General features: G+C 48.2%; 1 protein-coding gene across 5 annotated transcripts in view; it reads left to right on the top strand.

Annotated features, from left to right (window-relative positions):
* Positions 1 to 18,619, top strand: part of LOC105684547 (dachshund homolog 2) — a 182,984-nt gene that overhangs the window by 136,256 nt on the left and 28,109 nt on the right. For all 5 annotated transcript variants that reach the window (XM_048651403.1, XM_048651402.1, XM_048651401.1 and 2 more), the window contains one exon: positions 9,857 to 9,940. In XM_048651403.1, coding sequence (XP_048507360.1) covers positions 9,857 to 9,940 — 84 coding nt within the window. The remainder of the gene's footprint in view (positions 1 to 9,856; positions 9,941 to 18,619) is intronic.

Below are 18,619 nucleotides of genomic sequence, written 5' to 3'. Positions count from 1 at the left end.
TACATACAAGAGATGCATATTTAGACGAACGTACCGTACGTGTGGATATAAGGCGCATCAATTATATCAGGTTGGTTCCCATTATTAGCTGCCTATAATTTATTACTTTCCATCTTAATAAGCATAATAGTTCCCATGCTATTCTGCGGCTGCTGCCGATGTTGAGGAGCTCGTATAATACGGCCACGGTATTATTTGTGCGATGCATGGTGTGCGTGCGACCTCTGACCCAGAGACAATCGTTAAGGTAGCGAGTTGGGCGGTTGGTTAAGGTTCGACTCCGGTAACAACCGGCGGATATTTAATTACCTATACAACAAGGGGAAGAGCAAAAAGAGGGAATGAAGTCTCGACAGAGGAAGAAACTACGTGTGGGTTATAAATGTAACCAGAAATCGTTAAGAGAAAACTCCGAGAGGAGATAAAAGGGAATGAAAAAAAAAAAAAAACAAAAAAAACAAAAAAAACCCCGACGTACACGCTCCGAACGTATTAATTTTTCGATACGCGAACGAATCCCGACCCACGCACTTTCGCTATCGGATATATGTATATTCGAGGATCGAGATGAGGAATACAATGAAATGGAACGGATCGTCGGGTGATCGACTTAATTGAGTCTCTCTACCTCGGCGAACCTTCGGCTTTTCTACCTAATTAATTAGCGGGATTATCGGATCGTTTTCGATTAAAATTGGTCGAACGAAAATCGGATTGAAGGAATCGTTAGCGGATCACACGAACTGCGGCTGACTGGTGGACTGCGCCGCAGCTGCTTGTTGGGCGTTTTACCACTCGTTGAAATCACCCTTACGGGGCTGTGCCCGTGCCTGTATACGTATACCAAAAAAAAAGAATCGTTTATTCGCAAGGAATGAACAGAAACTGGTAATTGCACGCTTTCCGTAGGTTCGAGTTCACTTTTTTTTTGCCCCAGGATCGGCAGCCGAGTATCGAACTTTGTTTGTAAAATGGCCCGAGGCGTACTCGAAACACGGAGGAGAGCGCGCTAGGAGCGGAGGAAGGAGCCGCAGGTATGTCCGCGGAATCGCGGACCTCGCCGAGAGTGTCCGGTTAAAGGATATGCTCGGAAGCAACGACAAAAAGTAAATAAATGATAAACCGAATAAAAAGGAGAAATAAAAAAATGAGCGGGAAAGAAGAAAAAGAAGAAAAAAAAATAAAATAAGTAAAAATGAAAATGCGAGACAATACGATGTTGGCGCGGCCGGACTCTCTTGTTGTGCACCACCTCCGTAGCCGGCGAGACTCTATACACGCCGATGGGGAACAACGCGGCGTTGCGGTGTCCAGCGATTGCAGTCAATTAAAGAAACCTACTCCCGCTTTAGCATATAGCACCACTTAGAAAACCAGCTAGCCAAAGGGTCGCGAGAAGAAATAAACGCAAGCGCGTCGGTGCCGCGGCGACGCCGGGAATTTAAAAAGTTCCTAAAGGGCGTGCTGGGTACACTATAAATTATCCCTTCACGTGCGCCAAAGAACTGCACCGGGTTGATTATTTATTTTTACAATTAAAACGAGTACCCCACCGAGATATCAGCGCGAAAAGCTTCGGCTCTTCTTGAAAACTAAAAAAAAAAAGAGGGAAGAAAAAAAAAACCCTCTCCAAAATCGGATCCTCCGCTGCACCTTCGGTTATTCACGCGTCGTTTGTTTCCCTCCGAGTACAACAGAGTTTGTACGTATTTGGTTTTGTTTTTTTCTTTCTTTCTTTCTTCCTTCTTATTTCATTCGTGCAACCCTATACCCTCCCGGTCGATCAAGGTTAGTGTTTCGTTAAATAGCTGCCGCTGCCGCTGCAGCGATGTTTAGTGCACAGATGCGAGATGAGGTGGTGATCCCGCGCAACGGCATCTGGTTCCTTCGATATTATTATCTCTGCAAGAGTAAACTTTCTCGATCTTCGATAGTTGCGGAGCTGTACCATTCCGTTGCGCGTATACCGAGGTAAAAACGCAACGGAAGTCGAAAAGGAAGAATTTATACGACGAGGATCTCAACTTACAAGAAAAGACACTCGAAGGTGGGTCTGTTTTTCACTTCACTTCATTTCATGCTTCACAACGAGACTTCTCCACTCCGTCCGCCCACTTCACAACTCCGGGAGAAAAGGCCGGAGCCCGAGGGAATTTTTCGTATCAACCCCAACGATCGCTTTTGAGTGTACGTCTCTCGACTATCCTACCCGTGCCGATGACCTTCGGTGACATCTGTTTCTGCAATTTTAATTCCGAGGTACACGTACCCATACGCTGTGCTTTAACGAGGCGACGTCTGTTTCGTTTTTTTTTTTTCTTATTTCCCTTCTCTTCCGTAAATTCGCATTGGTCGAATCGTAAATTTATTCGAAAAAAAAAGAACGTAAAGTGGACCGTTAAATGAGAATTGAGAATCTTGAGGTCCGAGTTTGAAAAGTTGTTGCAGCAGCACTGCAACAAAATCTCAACTTCTCGTCGCAATAAAAGGGATCGTTAACCACACCAACTATTAGTCGCTCCTCCGAGTGTGCTACGCTGCTCAAAGATATGTGCAAAGTATAATAATTCTAGCTCTCTTCGCGTAACCCCTTTTATTGTCGGTAAATTACTCTTTTTATTTGCCCCTTTTTGACGCCGGTAAACTGCATAATTAAACGGTAGTTAAAAAACTCTTCTGTTTACCCGCACCCGCCGTTCCCATTTTATATTAATAAAAACGAAACAAACACTCCACCTGCGTATTTCGAGTGCTCGCCGAGGTTTTCGGCATTCCGTTTTGCAAAAAGAAAATATCAATCCCAGATATTCGTAAACCAGCGCGGGACGTGGCTAGTTGAACTCGTTTCAGCGGTAGAGTAAAAAAGAACGAAACGAATGAAAAGGTAAAAAAATAAGGCAAACGAAACGAACGCGTGCGAGTGAAACTTCCGATTCTGCCTCTTGTCCATAAAGATCATATCGTTGCGGCTGGCAGTTGCGGGGCTCGGGTCGTTGGTGAGCACGCGTTGACGTCTTGTTACAATACCGGGTGGATATTTACGATCTGAAAATAAAGGAGGAACGCGAAACGTCCGTTCGCCCGGTTCGCCGGAGTCGTCGGCCGAATAAAATAAGAACCCGCGATCGTTCGGATCGGAGGAGCAGTCTCTCCGACAGCGGTAGAAAATCGACGTATGGATGCGGATTGAATGACCCGATACGGATTCGCTCTCATAACGAAGATACCGCGATTTTATTACCGTGCACCTTGGAAATTTTTCGCGCCACGTGGGATTTCGGCGATCGGAAGATTGGCCGAGTAGGAGTCGGAGGAAGGTCGAAGGTCGGAGCCGAACGGAGCCAATTATATTGCGAAGCGAGACTCAAAAACCGGGCGTGCATTTATCATTATTGACTGACAGACCTTGGAGGGGGTTTTTCGCAACGAGCGAATTAAAGCGTAAACGTAGAAACGCTCGGTGTGCGTTCGACGGAGACCGTGAGCTCGCTCACGTTGCGAGGACTCGTTCGGTTCGGTCTCCGAGGTACTACGGAGATGGAGATGGAGATAACGAGATTGTTAATTGAGCCCGAATGTCATACGAAAGCAAGCGCAGCTGCTCGACTCCGCGGAAACGATGGGCATATAGGTAATTCGCATTCGCACTATTAAATTTCAACGTACGAAATAAAGGGCGTCCCCGTCCACCTAGACGGCGCTGACCACGGTGCCCGTTTCCGGTCATCGGTTAACAGCCTCGCGTGAATCTCACTTGTACGTTTCTTTGACACGCGATACGTAATTTCGTAACCGCGCGGTCGGGATCGGCCGAAAACCCCGACGAAATCCACGTCGAACGGGGCGACCGCCGCCCGGATCCTTTGTCTAGAAACGCTGGAACAACTCTCGCGTACCAGGTTCGCGATACACTCAACACCGAAGGACGCGAGGACTCGGAACTCTCGGTAACGTCTCGCGGAATCAATAGCTCGCACCTCGTAATTCTAAGATCGTAAGCGGGCGGCCGCCATAACTCGACAGATTACCCGGCGCGAAGGACCTGCTTTCTAGACGGTCCTCGCCGAGGAGGCTATCGGTCGAACCAGAAAATGCTTTCGGCCGTATCGCCGGTGCCGAGGTGGTTTCTACCCGAGGGTTACTCTTTCGCGAGATATTACCCGTACAATATGTGAGCGCATTTACATTCGTTCCCTCCAGCATCGCAATAACTAGACATCGGCTGTTTGCATTGCGCTCCGCCGATTCCCCGTAACTATTCGCACGTTACATCCTGGAAATGAGCCGCGCAGCTGCGGTACCGCCTCACGTTATCTTCGTGCGTATCAATCGCGGAGAAAGTAAATTTGATTTCTGCCGGTCGAACGATCGATCACCGCGACTCCGAAACGCCAGGCTAATACGCGTGATGTAATGTTCGTAGATTACACGTTACAGGTGACATCACGCTCACTATTTATACGTGCAGGGGGCAAAAAGACACGAGAGTTAACACCGTCCACTCGTTCGCGTTGCCGCAGATACCGCCGCGGTGATATTTGATCGGTTAATGCTTTACTCGAAATCGAGTGTTGAGAGCCATATGCCGTATGGACCGACCGTGTATCGAACCGCGACGCGCATCGCTGCAACGCTATCTTTAACGTGTACACGTAGTGTTTGTATACATACGTATATATTGTAAACGGTAACGATTTCCCCCGTGTAGTATATGTATAGCTAGCTACAATCGAATTATGGACTAACGTAGGTAAATTCTCATTGCGAAGAAAGTGGCGGAAATGAGCGGACTTTAAGAGCAATGGCTTTTAACCGCGATAAGGTAATTAAGAGTGTACGGTGAAACAAGGGGGGTGTGCAGTTCGCGCGTACTCGTTCGTCGCCTCGCTCAGAGTCCGGCCGTGGGCTCAACATCTGCCGTCCATTTGAGCAACGTATGTACTACAAATATGTACCTACACATATCCGTATCACTCGGAGCGAAGCACTTACAGTAACGGGTGCTCGGAAACCACCTGTATCTCTTTAAACGTCAAAGTGGACTGCTGATAACGGCCGGGCCTCGTGTTATTAAATGGATTTGTCCCGTGTACCCGACGCCCTTACAACGTGTACGACGACAATCGAACATCGCGTACACGATGTACTCGCATTTTTATTTACTCGTTCACTTTCGACGGACGGGAATTATTTGTGGGGACGACGAGGTGCGGGTCCGCGGATGGGAAGCTGCAGCGGAAGACCCCGGTTCCGCGTTGGGTCGGAGGAACCGGAGAAATGGTCGAGTTACATCGAAAGCCTATTCGTTGTAGCGTAATCCTATTTTCGTTAATGGTTAATGGGAGGCAAAGTGGCCAGCGGCCGGAACACCGGCTAAGTCCGTCTTAAACCCCGACCGAACCCTTGTAGACTATTCTATTCTAGACCAGGATTATAATCCGCATCGGATAACTATTGGCTTCGCGAAACCGCGTCAACGTCAAAACTTGGCGGTACGACGTCGTCCCCGTGTTGCTTCGAACCATCGACTTTGGGGAACGGAAAGAGTATCGAGATGAATTTTTCTTATTTCGATTCTTTGTTCGCTCGTTTCGTCGAGAGCGCTCGAGGAAACGCGGTGTACGACGCTCTCGGATGTCGACGAATCGGTTCTACGGTCAGATTTGTTTAAGAAATCGACGATACGATGACAATTAAATTTCAACTCGTTCTCCTCGAGACTCCGGCAAGCTTCCCCTCGGGTTGGAAAACGCTTAATTACTATTCAACTATAATATGCAAGGGTAGAAACAATAATATTCTCCATAGCCTCGCGGAACAAACCCTCGGCGAATGTTCCGCCTAGGCAAATACTGGAACATTAGGATTAGCTGGGATTAGGATTTCAGATTTATGAAATTCAGCTATGACCAACAGCGCGTGCTGCGAGGTACGAGCGACGTGTACTTGACTCCGAGATCGTCTGAAACGTCGGGTTGCGGCTGGAGCTGTTTTCCGCTTTTACGTCCCTCGGAAAAATCATCCGCTTGCCTCGGGGCTCCTCTTATCGGTTGTAACAAAGAATGATCGATCTGCGGAGGAATCGCTACTCGTTTCGGAACAAGTGCGAAACGAACGGCGCCGCTTCATCCCCGCGGTTGTAAATTATAAAATAATCCCCCGGTTAATTCCTATCCATAGTTTATTGCCACACTTAATCCATCAGTTAAATTAAATTCATAAATACCTACCTAGAGCACCGAGACGTTTTCCACCCCCTCCCTGACCCCACCCTCCCTCTCCTCTCTCTTCCGACTCTCTCTCTCTCTCTCGCGTAATTCCCTGGTTCCCAGGCAACACTGCTCCGCCGGTATACGTACAGGAGAAAAGTTAGACTCCGCTGCAACTCTAGTGGTAATTGCTTCCCTTAATTGAATTAGATTAACGTTCGCATTATTAATCCGTAGTAATTTATTATAAATCAGAATTTACCTCATTGGAACATCGCGGACGCTTATGGGAGAGACGAGATCATCGTATCTGTTGTATATATATGCGTGTTGTACTTCATCGAACCTGGAACACGTTGTATTGTTTTAATTTTATTGAGAACATGAAAAGTACATTAAACGGTAAAAACGCACCGAGCGGCACGTTTCTTATTCGCAGACACAATATTTCCCCGTACGATATGTAAAACAAAGATCGCTACGGATCGCTCGAAACGTTATAACGCGGTGGTTATAATGTGGGGTGAATAGCCGAGGGGGGTTTGCGTTGTTGTTTCTGGGGGGGGAGGGGGGGTGCGGCCCTCCGGGGCATGCGAATATCTTAGCACGTGGCCTTACGAGTACCTTAACTTCGTCATGAGCTTATACTTTGGTGCACCGGGAGGCGAGTTGCTAATCAATAATCACAACGCTATTCCGAGAAACGATACTCCGGAGAGAATCACCCTCCGGGAGTTACCGCGAGTGGCGAATATCGCCGTCTTCGCATTGTTTTCGGTCGCTGAAATTATTCACATTTTTTCCGTTTTTTTTCATTCTCTCTTTCTTCCCTCCCTCCCATAACAGGAGAATCAGCGAGCGTATTTCAAAATTTACGACGTGAGACGCGTGATGGTTAATTGAAATAAGAATGATATAGAGTTTGTTGAGGAGGAGAAGGAAGGAAGGAAGCCCCCTTCTGCGGACTGACTTCGCGTAACGATGCGTCATTTAAGAATCGGACCCCCTCTCGTACTTCGCGCCTCGTTTTATCTAATGTATCGCACCATATTCTCCGCCATTTCTTCCTATATTAATCCCTGCAATTTTAATGTTCACGACCCCGCAGCCTAATTTCAATGCGCGCATTCTCTCGCATAATTGATTTACGATTCTCGACTTCTTTTTTTTTCCACCTTTGTTTTTCATCCCCCTCTCTTTCGTTCTCTGTAACTTTTACCCGCAATTTATTTCACGATCTTTCAGAATGAGAAAATGGGAAATTTTAAATTTCGTCTAGATGTGGTTGTTAATGCCCCGCATAAAAAATACGTTACAATCGATAATGAAAATTGGCGATAACGGGGGGGAATAAAAAAATTTACAGATCGTTGAACAGGGTCGTTATAACAGCGATCGTATTAATCCGAATCGAGTGAGAGAATTTGGCTCATCTGCACGCGAGGGAGAAGAAAATAAAAAAGAAGAAAGAAAAAAATAGGGAGCGGGGGGAAAGGGAGTTCGTAACCCGATAAACTTTTAAATTCCGAGTCTCTAAATCAAGATATACCTAATTCGGTTTACGCCAGAAAGGAAAAAGGGCGCGGAACGACCCTCGACGTATTTTTTTTTTTTTTCTTTCTTTTTTTTTCCACGTTTCCTCGCTCGTTGTATTGCCAGCTCCCCGTTACCTCCGATTACACAAACGTCCCGCCGTTGGTGCAACGAGCCATTTCCAATTCCTGACGCTAACCAGCCAGCGTCACTTTGGCTCGGTATAGCGAATCATTTCGCGTTCTTGATATAAAATAACGATTATGGCGCGCAACCGTGTAGCAATTATCCTCGCTGTTGCGATCGAAACGACGCGAAATGGGTATTTTTATTTTCAATTGAAACGGAGAGGCGAGCCCGCACCCCGATACCCAAAGTATTTAATATATATATATACATTGATGCGTTATAGGCATCGCTTCCGAGAAATCGGAGAACCTCGAAGAAGTAGGGATGCGAACAAGGGGGAGAGCGAGGGGTCGCTAAATTAGAGCCTTCGCGGTTGTGTCCGGTAATTTTGGCTAGCAAGCTGGTCGTTGGCCGGCCTTTATTCCGCTCGTTGCTGCTGCCGCTACCGACGCCGGTGCACCGCCGCTCGATCGCAGCAGCGGCAGCGAGAAGATTGAATTTAAACTCGCACCAGTTCGAAGTAAAGAGCTGAAACGAAACGTTGTTAAAAACCGTCCAAGTATACCGGCAGTTATTGCCAAATTAAACGCATTTAAGCGTTGTTATGCCCACTTTAACATCGTTACCGATTATCATCAACCTCACGAATTCCTCGATTCGCCAGCTCGTTAGTGTTAACCACGTAGCTCCGACGAGAAATATCGATTTGATTAATTTATTACCCTCTAATTCGCGATAATAATTTCCGATAATCGATCGCCCCCCCCACCCACCCACCCCACCCGATATATCCATGTTTAATTCCGACTCCGGACAAGAGAGTCGAGTATACATCGGGAAACTGCTCCTTCGGGACAATCCGTACCTCATCTTTGACGCGATACAATCTGTTCGAAGCAAAATAATTCATATCCCGAAGGATGTCTCAGAATTGCACGTAGGTGATACGCCCCCTTCGGTGTACCGTATATAACAGTCCAACGGGACGACGAGTGGGCCCGAACTTTGTCCGCATACGGATATAACTTGGAAATAGGAACGACGGGGACAATCCCTCCGGTTAACACTCGGTGCGGAGGTGGTGGTGGTGGTCAGGTTAATTCGGTAATAACGGTTCTCTCCATTTCCTGGGCCGAGAAACGAAGAGACGGCGGAGATGAAAATTGAAACGGAAGTTGAAGTGGAAGTGGAAAGCGAAGGTGGACCTGGTGGGATCCGTCGAGAGGTGGAGGTCGAGAACGGGATGAGAATGGGAATATCGCACGGTCGACTTGCTCCGTGATTAAATCCAACGGTTCGCGAGCCGGGGATCATCCGAACAGTCCGGAAAGGAAGGAAGGACGGAGAAAGTGAGAGAGGGACGAAGAGGGATAGCGGGAAGTAAGAGAGGGAGGAAACCAGACTGCGAGAACCACGGCGAGCGTAGTTACCTCTAATAGAATTATATTAAGACGCGAGGAGAAGAGAAGCCGGTGTAGCTTTGTACGTGCATGGGTATACGCGTGTACGTAATACTTACCGTGGAGTTCATCCCGGAACATAGCCGAGGGAAAATACGCGCGGGTACAGAGCTACGTCTCGTAGTCTTGGTACCCTGCCCACCGTTTCGCTCTGCCTCCAACCCTTCCGCCCCCGGTTTTCCGTGTACCTTATATACGTGCGCGCGTAGTCCCTCGGCAGCCACTTACGAATGTTCTGATTTCGTATCAGCAGTGTTATAGTTGCCTACCACCGCCCCACACCCGACTCCTCGTCAAAGGAACCACCGCCTCGTTCCCCTCTTACTTCTTCCCTCGGCCTCGACTTCCCAAGGGAGCCACAGAGAACCAGATTAGGCATTTAGAATCTGCGCGAGGACGGGGGCTAGGGTCGAAACTCGGAGAGTCCGAAACAATCGAGTGTACAGGAAGTCCGGATAACTCGCCTACAATGGAAACTGAATCGATCTCTTTAACGATCTCTTTTTTTTCTATTTCATTTTTCAGCCGAACTTAGGATGGACGTGCTCAGGGAGAAGGAAGTCAAAGACAGTCTGGAGAGGCAGTTACAGGATGAGCAGAAGATCCGAGGTGAGTAGCAAAATTATCGTCAAAAATTTCGAAAACTGCTGTATTATTTTATTCTATTTTTCATTTTTATTTTTTTGTTTCGACAAATCAAAACGCCACGTGTGACAGGTACGTCCGTCTCGTATCGGAGCGCGACAATCCGCAGCTGTTTCCGATCGCGACGGACGCGTACGTGTCTATCCCCCTTTTTTTTTTTAGTTAATGCAAGGAAACGGGTAGTCAGTTCGATGAGACGGAGTGTTACGGTCGCGTGATCACTCAACCAAGTTTGTATCAGATGTCAGTTCGGTAACGGAATAGTTGCGCTGTGTTCACGGGTTGTTTCCTCCGCAGGCGCTCGCTCGGACGATGCCACCCAAAACGAGCCGTTCGACCGGAAGAAACGACTTGAAAAAAAGACAGAGAAAATTACGAAATACGGGCACCAACACCGAACCCGTCCCGTAGACCGCCGCTGTCGTTGGCCGCGCATCGCGACATCCCTTTATCTCGCTGACGATCGGATTTTCAAACATCTCGTTGGCTTGAAAAAAAATATTTTCCCTCAAATATGAAATAGCGAACAACGTGCGAACTGCTCGAAATATATAGATATATGGAAATGGCAAGGCGTCGCGTAAATCGACGAAGATTCGGGTGTAAAATATGAGGATGGACAATGCGTGTCAGATAACTCGATGTTCGTAGTTTCTCGCCGGTGAGTAACGTATTTACGTCTTGAATCGGGTCGATCCTCGAGATTCGGTTCGCGACCGGACGGAACCGTGGCGAGATTGATGACGCGGCGTCTTTTTTTTTTTTCTTCTCTCTCTCTCTCTCTCTCTCTCTTCTTTTTCCGCTTTCTCGTCATGGTTTGGGACTATTTTTCATTTCTGCGAAGAAGGAGATTCCTCTCCGTTCATTTTTCATCCGCAGATTTTTGCCAACCGTTCGCGCGTTCCCTGCACGCCGTTCGCATGCGACAAAAGCCGTGTACCGTTTGAATTTACGCGTGGCGATTTCCGCGTCTCTACAGCAATAACAAGTTTCAGATAGAAATTGACATTTTCAAACCTCCAGAGACGAGGCTACGGGGTGCTACTAGACCCTCGCGAATACACATTCACTTTCGAACTATAATACGACATAATATCGTAAAATTGTATATTTAAAATTTGACATCGGTCTGACAAGCGCACAATAAAATGGTTTATAAATATGTAAAGTCCAAGACAAGAAAATCCGAGCGGGGATTCCCACCCCGCGCCGGGTCCTCCCTTTATTAAAATGAAATTACGCGACGTCGGTCGATAATCGATAATTTTAAAACCCCTGCTAGGCGCATAACAATAACAATAACAATAACAATAATAATAATAATAATAGTAATATCGAATTTCATCCAATGCGGGAAACGTTATTCGCGAACACAAAACAACCTCCGTGACATTTATATGCCTTGGCCTTTTCCGTCCGATGTCTCCCCAAGATATTCGGACTGTAGGGGTGGTAACGCGGAATCAAGGAAATTGCAGGAATCGCGGGAACGAAATATTATATAAGGGAATCGACTCGCTGCACCCTAGCGGTAACGCGAGCTTGGGACAACACCGGTCCATTAGTCAACCAGCTCGGTGTCAATACATGAATATGACAGGCGTCCTGCGCCATAGATATCAACCGTATAAATATAGCTGTGTCTCTGTAGCCGCCGAACCCAACCCCGATGGTGTGTCTCACCATGTCGAGTAAATAGAGGAAATCGTCCTCTGCACTATCGAGAATCGCACGAACCGCGGCGCACGTTCGTTCTCCCCACGTTACGAAACGAGCGATGGAGATGGAGAGAAAGAAAAAAAATAAAAAAATTGAATTTCTGTTGAAAAAAAAAAAAAAAATTGCGCAGAGTCGGGTGACGCGATCGTCCACGTTGGTGACTTTTCAACTACTTCGTACGACACGGGTTCCGCTCTATACCGTAAAACGCGAGTATAAGAAAATAAAAGCACCCTTGTTAGTAACGTCGTTAGTTTGGAAATAAGAGGGTGGTAGGGAGGGCGGGTGACACGGTGTCTCTTACAAGACAGTCATTAGTCGAATGAGAGGAGATATTTTCAAGAGTGCGGGGGTAAATATCCGTGCCTTATACTCCTCGTTCATCAATCATCTCTCGTGCAACTCCCGCGGACTATGGTGCCCACCCCGCTCTGTATACGTGTGCGGAGGACGAGTGCAAAGAGGAAAATAAAATGGAGACAAAAAACTTGGCCGTATTTACCGGACAATACGGTTTCGTGCTCCATGGAGAATTGCGGAGAATGAAGAACGCTGCGGATTCATTTCGATAAAATTCGACAGACAAAAGTCGAACGGCGGTGCACCGCTCCGTGCAAGATATGCGACGAAGAAGGAAGGAGGGAGAATTCTGCGGGGGGCGAACATTTATTAGCCCAGTTGGCATTTCGATAAAGGTTGAACTCGCAGCAGGGGTGGAATAGTTGTAGCGCAGGTTTCGTATAATGTGTCTCGTGACACAAGTCACGGTGCGAAGAGTCAGAAGCGAAGAACAACGTAAACTTACTTTTGTACTTTGCGCAACTGGGAGAATTTCCCGTCGAATGACCTTTGGGGGAATCAAATGACGAGAGAATCGAATTCACAAGTCCGCTTATCGGGATACGTTTTCCATCCAGCCTCAAGAATTGAGCTCACAGGTTGAAGGGGGAGCGTGCGACTTACATACGTCACGTACAGTCATAACAATCGTGTAACATTAACACCGTAGCTGCAGTTGAGACGCGGGATATTAGAGTTTCATTATATTTCACCCTGGATACGTATGCGGATATTAAAAAGTTTTACGACCCGAATAACGCGCCGCGGGTTTCGTAATATATATATGTATATTCATTTCTTTGCCTCTTCTCCGTCCCGATTACGTAAATGTTTAAAATTTAAAAACTACCGTTAAAATATACACATGACGAAACACACCCGACGTACGTAGATATTAGGTATATATTACAACCTACAGGAAGGAATTAATGCTTTCACGGTTTTGGTACTTCCGGATTTTTAAATTTAAACTACGCGCCCAACGTCCCGGAGAGTAAATATCTCAACCGAGTTGACTGCAACGGTCCAAACTACTCGAATTCCCTAATCACCCGACAAAAACTGTAATCATTTTATACAATCATAAATCATAATCTACTCGCGTGAATTTCTTTCTTTTTTTTTTTTTATTTTTTTATCACGTCCGCGCGAGTTACTCTTCGTGGATCGGTATCACACGCGTACTTGCACGTTAACACGTTGAAATAAAATAAGCAGACACCTTCTATTTCTTCATTTATTTCCTTTTTTTTTTTTCTAAACAACAATTCGACGTCGGGAGGTCGCCGTGCCTTCTGTCGGACGGTGAGACGTAAGAATTTTTATCCGGGTCAGACAGCCGACTCCAAGAGTCAGCGAGTTACTCGTGGTATTTATCATCTCGCACCGACTAAAAAGATAATATTAATATTACGAGTGCAGTAACAACGCGCTGTGAATACGATAATAAATATAAGTAAAATCCGCCGCCTCGCTATGGGAAAAAAGCCTCCCGCAGGAATAACGCTACCGCATATGCGCTACATCTCGCACGTACGTACCTCTGGACACCATCCAAAACCGGATGTTCTGGTTACGGGCGTAGCGTAAATCTGAACAAACATGTTTCAGGATATCCGAAGGGAAAGGGGAGAAAGTGCATCAGGGACGTTGACTAGAATTGATCCGATTGTGCGGGAAGACCGAATCGATCGTTGTGACGAATTTCGCTGCGTATAGAGCAACGAATTTACGAATCAAAATTCCAATTGTAAAACGCGTGTCAAGTTATTCATTGGCGTGTAGTTTGTAAAGATGACCGAGGGAAAGAAAAAAAAGACGTCGCGGTTAGGGGAGAGTGGTGGAGAGGGAGAAAAATGTAAAGGAAAGGGGAGGGCCGTATAGTCGGAGAAAGAGATTTATACCCGTTACTACTCTCCCCTCGCGGAGTTGGCTCGCGAATCAGCCAAGCTGTGACGCCGGGATCGGGTGTCGTGGTAATTGGGCCTCGGGGGACCTGCATCGGGAGCGTCGTGACGCCCTTCGTCCCTGCCCCCGCTCCCCCCGCGCTCCGTACGTATACGTACGGTCGGTCGATCGACCCGCGACGCCCGGTATTTTCATCGGTTATTTTAAAAAAACTATGGAATTAAAATCGAAGGAATCAAGTACGCCTAATAACATGGATGAAATCAATCGAACGGCTCTCGCGCTCGGTAATTACGCGATCTCGGCGAAACCGGAAGAAGTTTAATAATGATTATTTGTTGCCTCGACGGGCGATCGGGACGACGACGGAAGAAAATGACACGGTATTGTGTGCGATACGAGGAGGAGGCGCGTAAGTGTATCGGTAGCACGTGAAGAACCGGTCAAAGAACCGTCGCCTTCCAGCTCCTCTCGCGATCGACGCGGATGATCGCTTTCTCGATCGTGAAACGACGAGAAGAAAAGTGAGAGGATACACACGCGAAGCGAAAGGGATACGGCGATACGAGGATACCGATGAAGGAAACAGAGAGAGAGAGAGAGAGAGAGAGAGAGAGAGAGAGAGAGAGGGAGGGAGTGCGAGGCCTCGGATAAACACCTTTGACGCCGTTTTTTCTGTTACACAACGCGATCGCGAGCATCTGTTTCATGTACTCGGGCGTATACCTATATCCGTAGCTACCCTTGTTGTATATTATACGTATAATGGAAGTCGAACGGTGGAACGGTGGAACGGCGGCGCGGCGTCGGGTCAGCGTAGAGTGTGAGCTAACGTCGTATCGCCTCGGAATTACTTTATATTCCTCAATTTCCAATGAGTCGGAATACGACATGAAACGCTAAAGTACGTTCACAAAGGGGAACGCCACCACCCCACCACCCCCCCTCCGCCCCCGATCACCCCGGATTCGTTCGGAACCAATAGCAGCTACACCTCTCGAACGTTTCGCGGCAGTCGAGTATGAAAGCAGCTCCTAATGTTCACACGCCACGACCAGCGATGTGACTTTGTTTTTCCGTTTCACCCCCAACCCCTTCCGCAACCCCGACAACGACAAACCCCTACGTATGGGTTGCGCGGCGCGAAAGGTTCAATGAATCAGAATACAGCACATATTAATACACCGAGCAACAACGACGTTGTCGTCGGGTGTTGCCGTTCCCGTTGTCGCCGGCAACTCGTAATACACGAGGTGTCTGTGTGTGTATGTGTCTGTGTGTGTGTGTGTGTACGAGTTCGTACAAAGCGAACGTGTTTACAAAGGCCTTCTTCCGCGAATTTGCATTGGAAGGGTGAGAAGTTGTAGGATGGAAGGACGTGGCGTGGATGTTGAGAACGCCGGTGTCCAGTCGTCGAGCTCTCGGTTGACGTTGGTAGGGGTGGTTACGGCGGTGCCACCGTTTTCCGCGGGGTTAGAACGACCGACGCTACCGACGCTTTACTTCAAAGCGTCGCGACGCCAACCCCGAGTCTTGTTGCCTCAACGAAACCTACTCTCCTCTTCTTTCTCCCAAAGGGTTGTCAACCCGACGTTTCCTCGTCCTCTTTTACCTCCGTAGCTTATTCGCGTTCGGTCCTCGAGGACTTCGTGGATTTTCCGAACAATTTATCCGACCGATTCCCGCGGTTGGGAGAACGTAGGGAAATCGATTCGTTAGCCTCGCGTTGTCACGTTTCTTAACAGAGTCGATACCGATCAGGTGGGAGAGCGGAAGGTTTGGAAGGTGAACGGGGTGAACTGCGAAGCTGGGGGGGTGGTCGGGGTGAACGGTTGACGGTGGCTATGCGGTCACTTTGCGAACTAAGCTGGCTTTACTCTCGGTGTTTAATTAAGTTCGGCCCACATGTACCTGGAACCAGTAGCAGCTCCTCCACTCCACCTTCCACTTCACTCCACTTTACTACGTTCCGTACTCCGAACCGGACACCGCGTCGTAGTCTCTGTGGTTCCCTCGGCGACGACGCGCTGCACTATTTACCGGAACTCGACACCCCGAACGAACGAATCCGGAGGCGCGTCCTCGAAATGAAATACGAATACAGAAAAAAAAATATCGACGGATATCAGATGCGATCACACGATATGAAATCGCGTACAGTGGTTCTGTACCCACAGCGTCGTGCTCGCGAGATTATCTCCCGGCGCGGGATTACCCTGTTCAAGTTGTGCCGAGGTGGAAATGTGGAGATGGGCTGCTGGCTGCAGCAACACCCCTTTGCAGTCCGGATCGGCATAAGCTCGATGGCAAAAATAGACCCCGACACACGTAACAGAGAGCTGCGAATTACCCACGCTGTTACGACCGCCTCTCATCTTACCAAGGATAATCACTGGTCAACCGAGAAAATGAATGCAACTCGACTATGCCCGTCGCTATCGAGACTAAAGCCGCGCTCGCGACTCGATTCCTATCTTTCGACGCACGTTTTTTTTATCCACGCGTCGAAAATTCACGGGGGGGGTGGTAATTTTCTCTCGGTTTTCACCGTTCAGTTTTACCGGTCAACCGATTTGACGCGAAAACGAAATTTCTCAAATTTCGCATCTACTTTGTATAAACTTCGGAGTCCCGAGCGCATCTCGAGGATAAACATCGGGGCTAGGCGAAGGTATACACGGGGTATAAAGGTAGTTGGCGCGGAATCGCGGCATCCGGTGTAGATCCAAGGAATCCGTTGCAGCTAAGCGAAGAATACATCCGTGTTACCTGCGTGCGGATGGTTAGCTTACACGGTGGGATGATAGGGTGAGTTTTGCACGTGTAGATCCGTACGGGGCGGGTTACGCTCTTGCAAAGTACCGCACACTGGTCTAATATTATACCGACGTAGGGAACGGATGAAAGTGCAGGCGGTCGAGAGATACAAACGCGCGCGTGGAAAGTGCCAACGACGAGGAATAAAATTACAAAGAGTCTATATTTGCGCGGAACGTGCGCGATATATCTCTTCGAAACTGGAGAATAATAAAAACTTCAAAACGTCGAACCCTCGCTTCGCCGTCGATGTCCTCGAAATTATCCATCTATCTATACGTATCTGTCCCTCACGTGTGGTACGCACGATACTCCGGAATAGTTGTACACGTATAGATACACGACGATGGAATGTAGTTTAGTAGCGATAAGCTAGTTACCCTCGCGTCACGCTTCAAAGCTCAAATATTTAGAATGCCCTAGGCCATGTATAGTTGTTAAACTGCCGCTGCCGCTGCCGCTGCCGCTGCCGCTGCTGCTGCCGGAATACACGTGCTACATACCAGTCCATGTGTCTACCCGTCGTGTACGGTTCGGGGGTTGAATCCGTGAAGGGAGGAAAGAGATGCGCGTGTAGCTACGTCTAGCGTTCGTACCGCTCTTTCCTTCGCGACGATGACGCGACGATAATGCTGAGTTATGTCGCACATATCCGAGTCGTACTCGGTACACCTGAGCGGGATGATCGCGATATCGCGAAGTCTCGTGCCCCGCGCGAGTAACGAGGGAGCCCGCAAAGAGAGCGCGTAAGAAATACCAGCCGACGACGAACGCGGTACGCTCCGTAAATTCATCGGGAGGAATTCGTGTACGAAATAGCGAGAATTACTCGATGCCGAAAGTAGCGGTGAATTTTGGATACTTGGCATAACGGCGATACCGACTCTCTATCGAGAGAGAGATCATCGGGAATAAGGCGAACCGGAATAACGTCGACTCCGTCATCCCTGCAACACGTACGAATGACTGCAAGTAAAATCACACGTCGTACGGCGATGCGGGGTACCCCGGTCATTAGCGTCGCGACGGTGTCAGCGTCGACGGGTGGCACGACGGGTGGTTCTCGGCGCACCGTCACGCCAGGGAATCACGCTAGCTGCTACTACGCCAGTTGTCATTATCGTCAAAATATTTGCCCACCTTCGGAGTTGTTTCTCCGCTTCGGAGGTGATGCTTCCATTAGCTAACGGCGAATAACTTGTATTTTACATCACGCGTCGAAACGGCGCGTGTCGTCCCTAGCGTTACTTATATATACATATATGTATACACGTCAAATTCTTCTCCCGACTAACTCCGCTGGACGATTTTCTAACGCCCCCGCTGTTTACCGGGTAACTTTCAGCCGCGACTATTTCCCGTCCGATTGCGTTACGATGAGCCGGAACATCGGGGGTCTGTTTTCAACTTTCCCGACCCGAAATTTAAGCCACGAGCTTTCTATTATGCACGCCTCCCTTACATAGGCAGTAAACGGGCTCGCGCTCGCTTCGTGCCCCCCCCCCCCCCTCCGTCGACGTCCCCCATAACACGCGAAATAACGGTGTGTCAACCATTTCCTATTCGGAATTACGACCTCTGCAGACGCGGTAATGTCCCCAATTATTGGCGTCGCGCGAACAATTTTATGAAACACGTACACTCGACAGATGGGACTTTCAGAATCCACGCGCGTTACCGCGATCTTAAATTTCTCCTACACACGGCTGCTGGAGTCTAGAATTTTCCGAGGGGGGCGGGGCGGGGGGTGGGATGTATCGGGCGTTAAAATAAAGGAATGATTTTGTCGCGCAGCGGGACGTCGCGCGTTAATCCACGTTGCGAATGATCGTCGTCCCCCTCCCGCGTTTCGCATCGGTA

Source organism: Athalia rosae, chromosome 2 (genome assembly GCF_917208135.1).
Source record: "Athalia rosae chromosome 2, iyAthRosa1.1, whole genome shotgun sequence".
Classification (NCBI taxonomy): domain Eukaryota; kingdom Metazoa; phylum Arthropoda; class Insecta; order Hymenoptera; family Athaliidae; genus Athalia; species Athalia rosae.
Note: the sequence above shows the minus strand (reverse complement) of the source record. Positions and strands in the feature narration are given on the sequence as shown.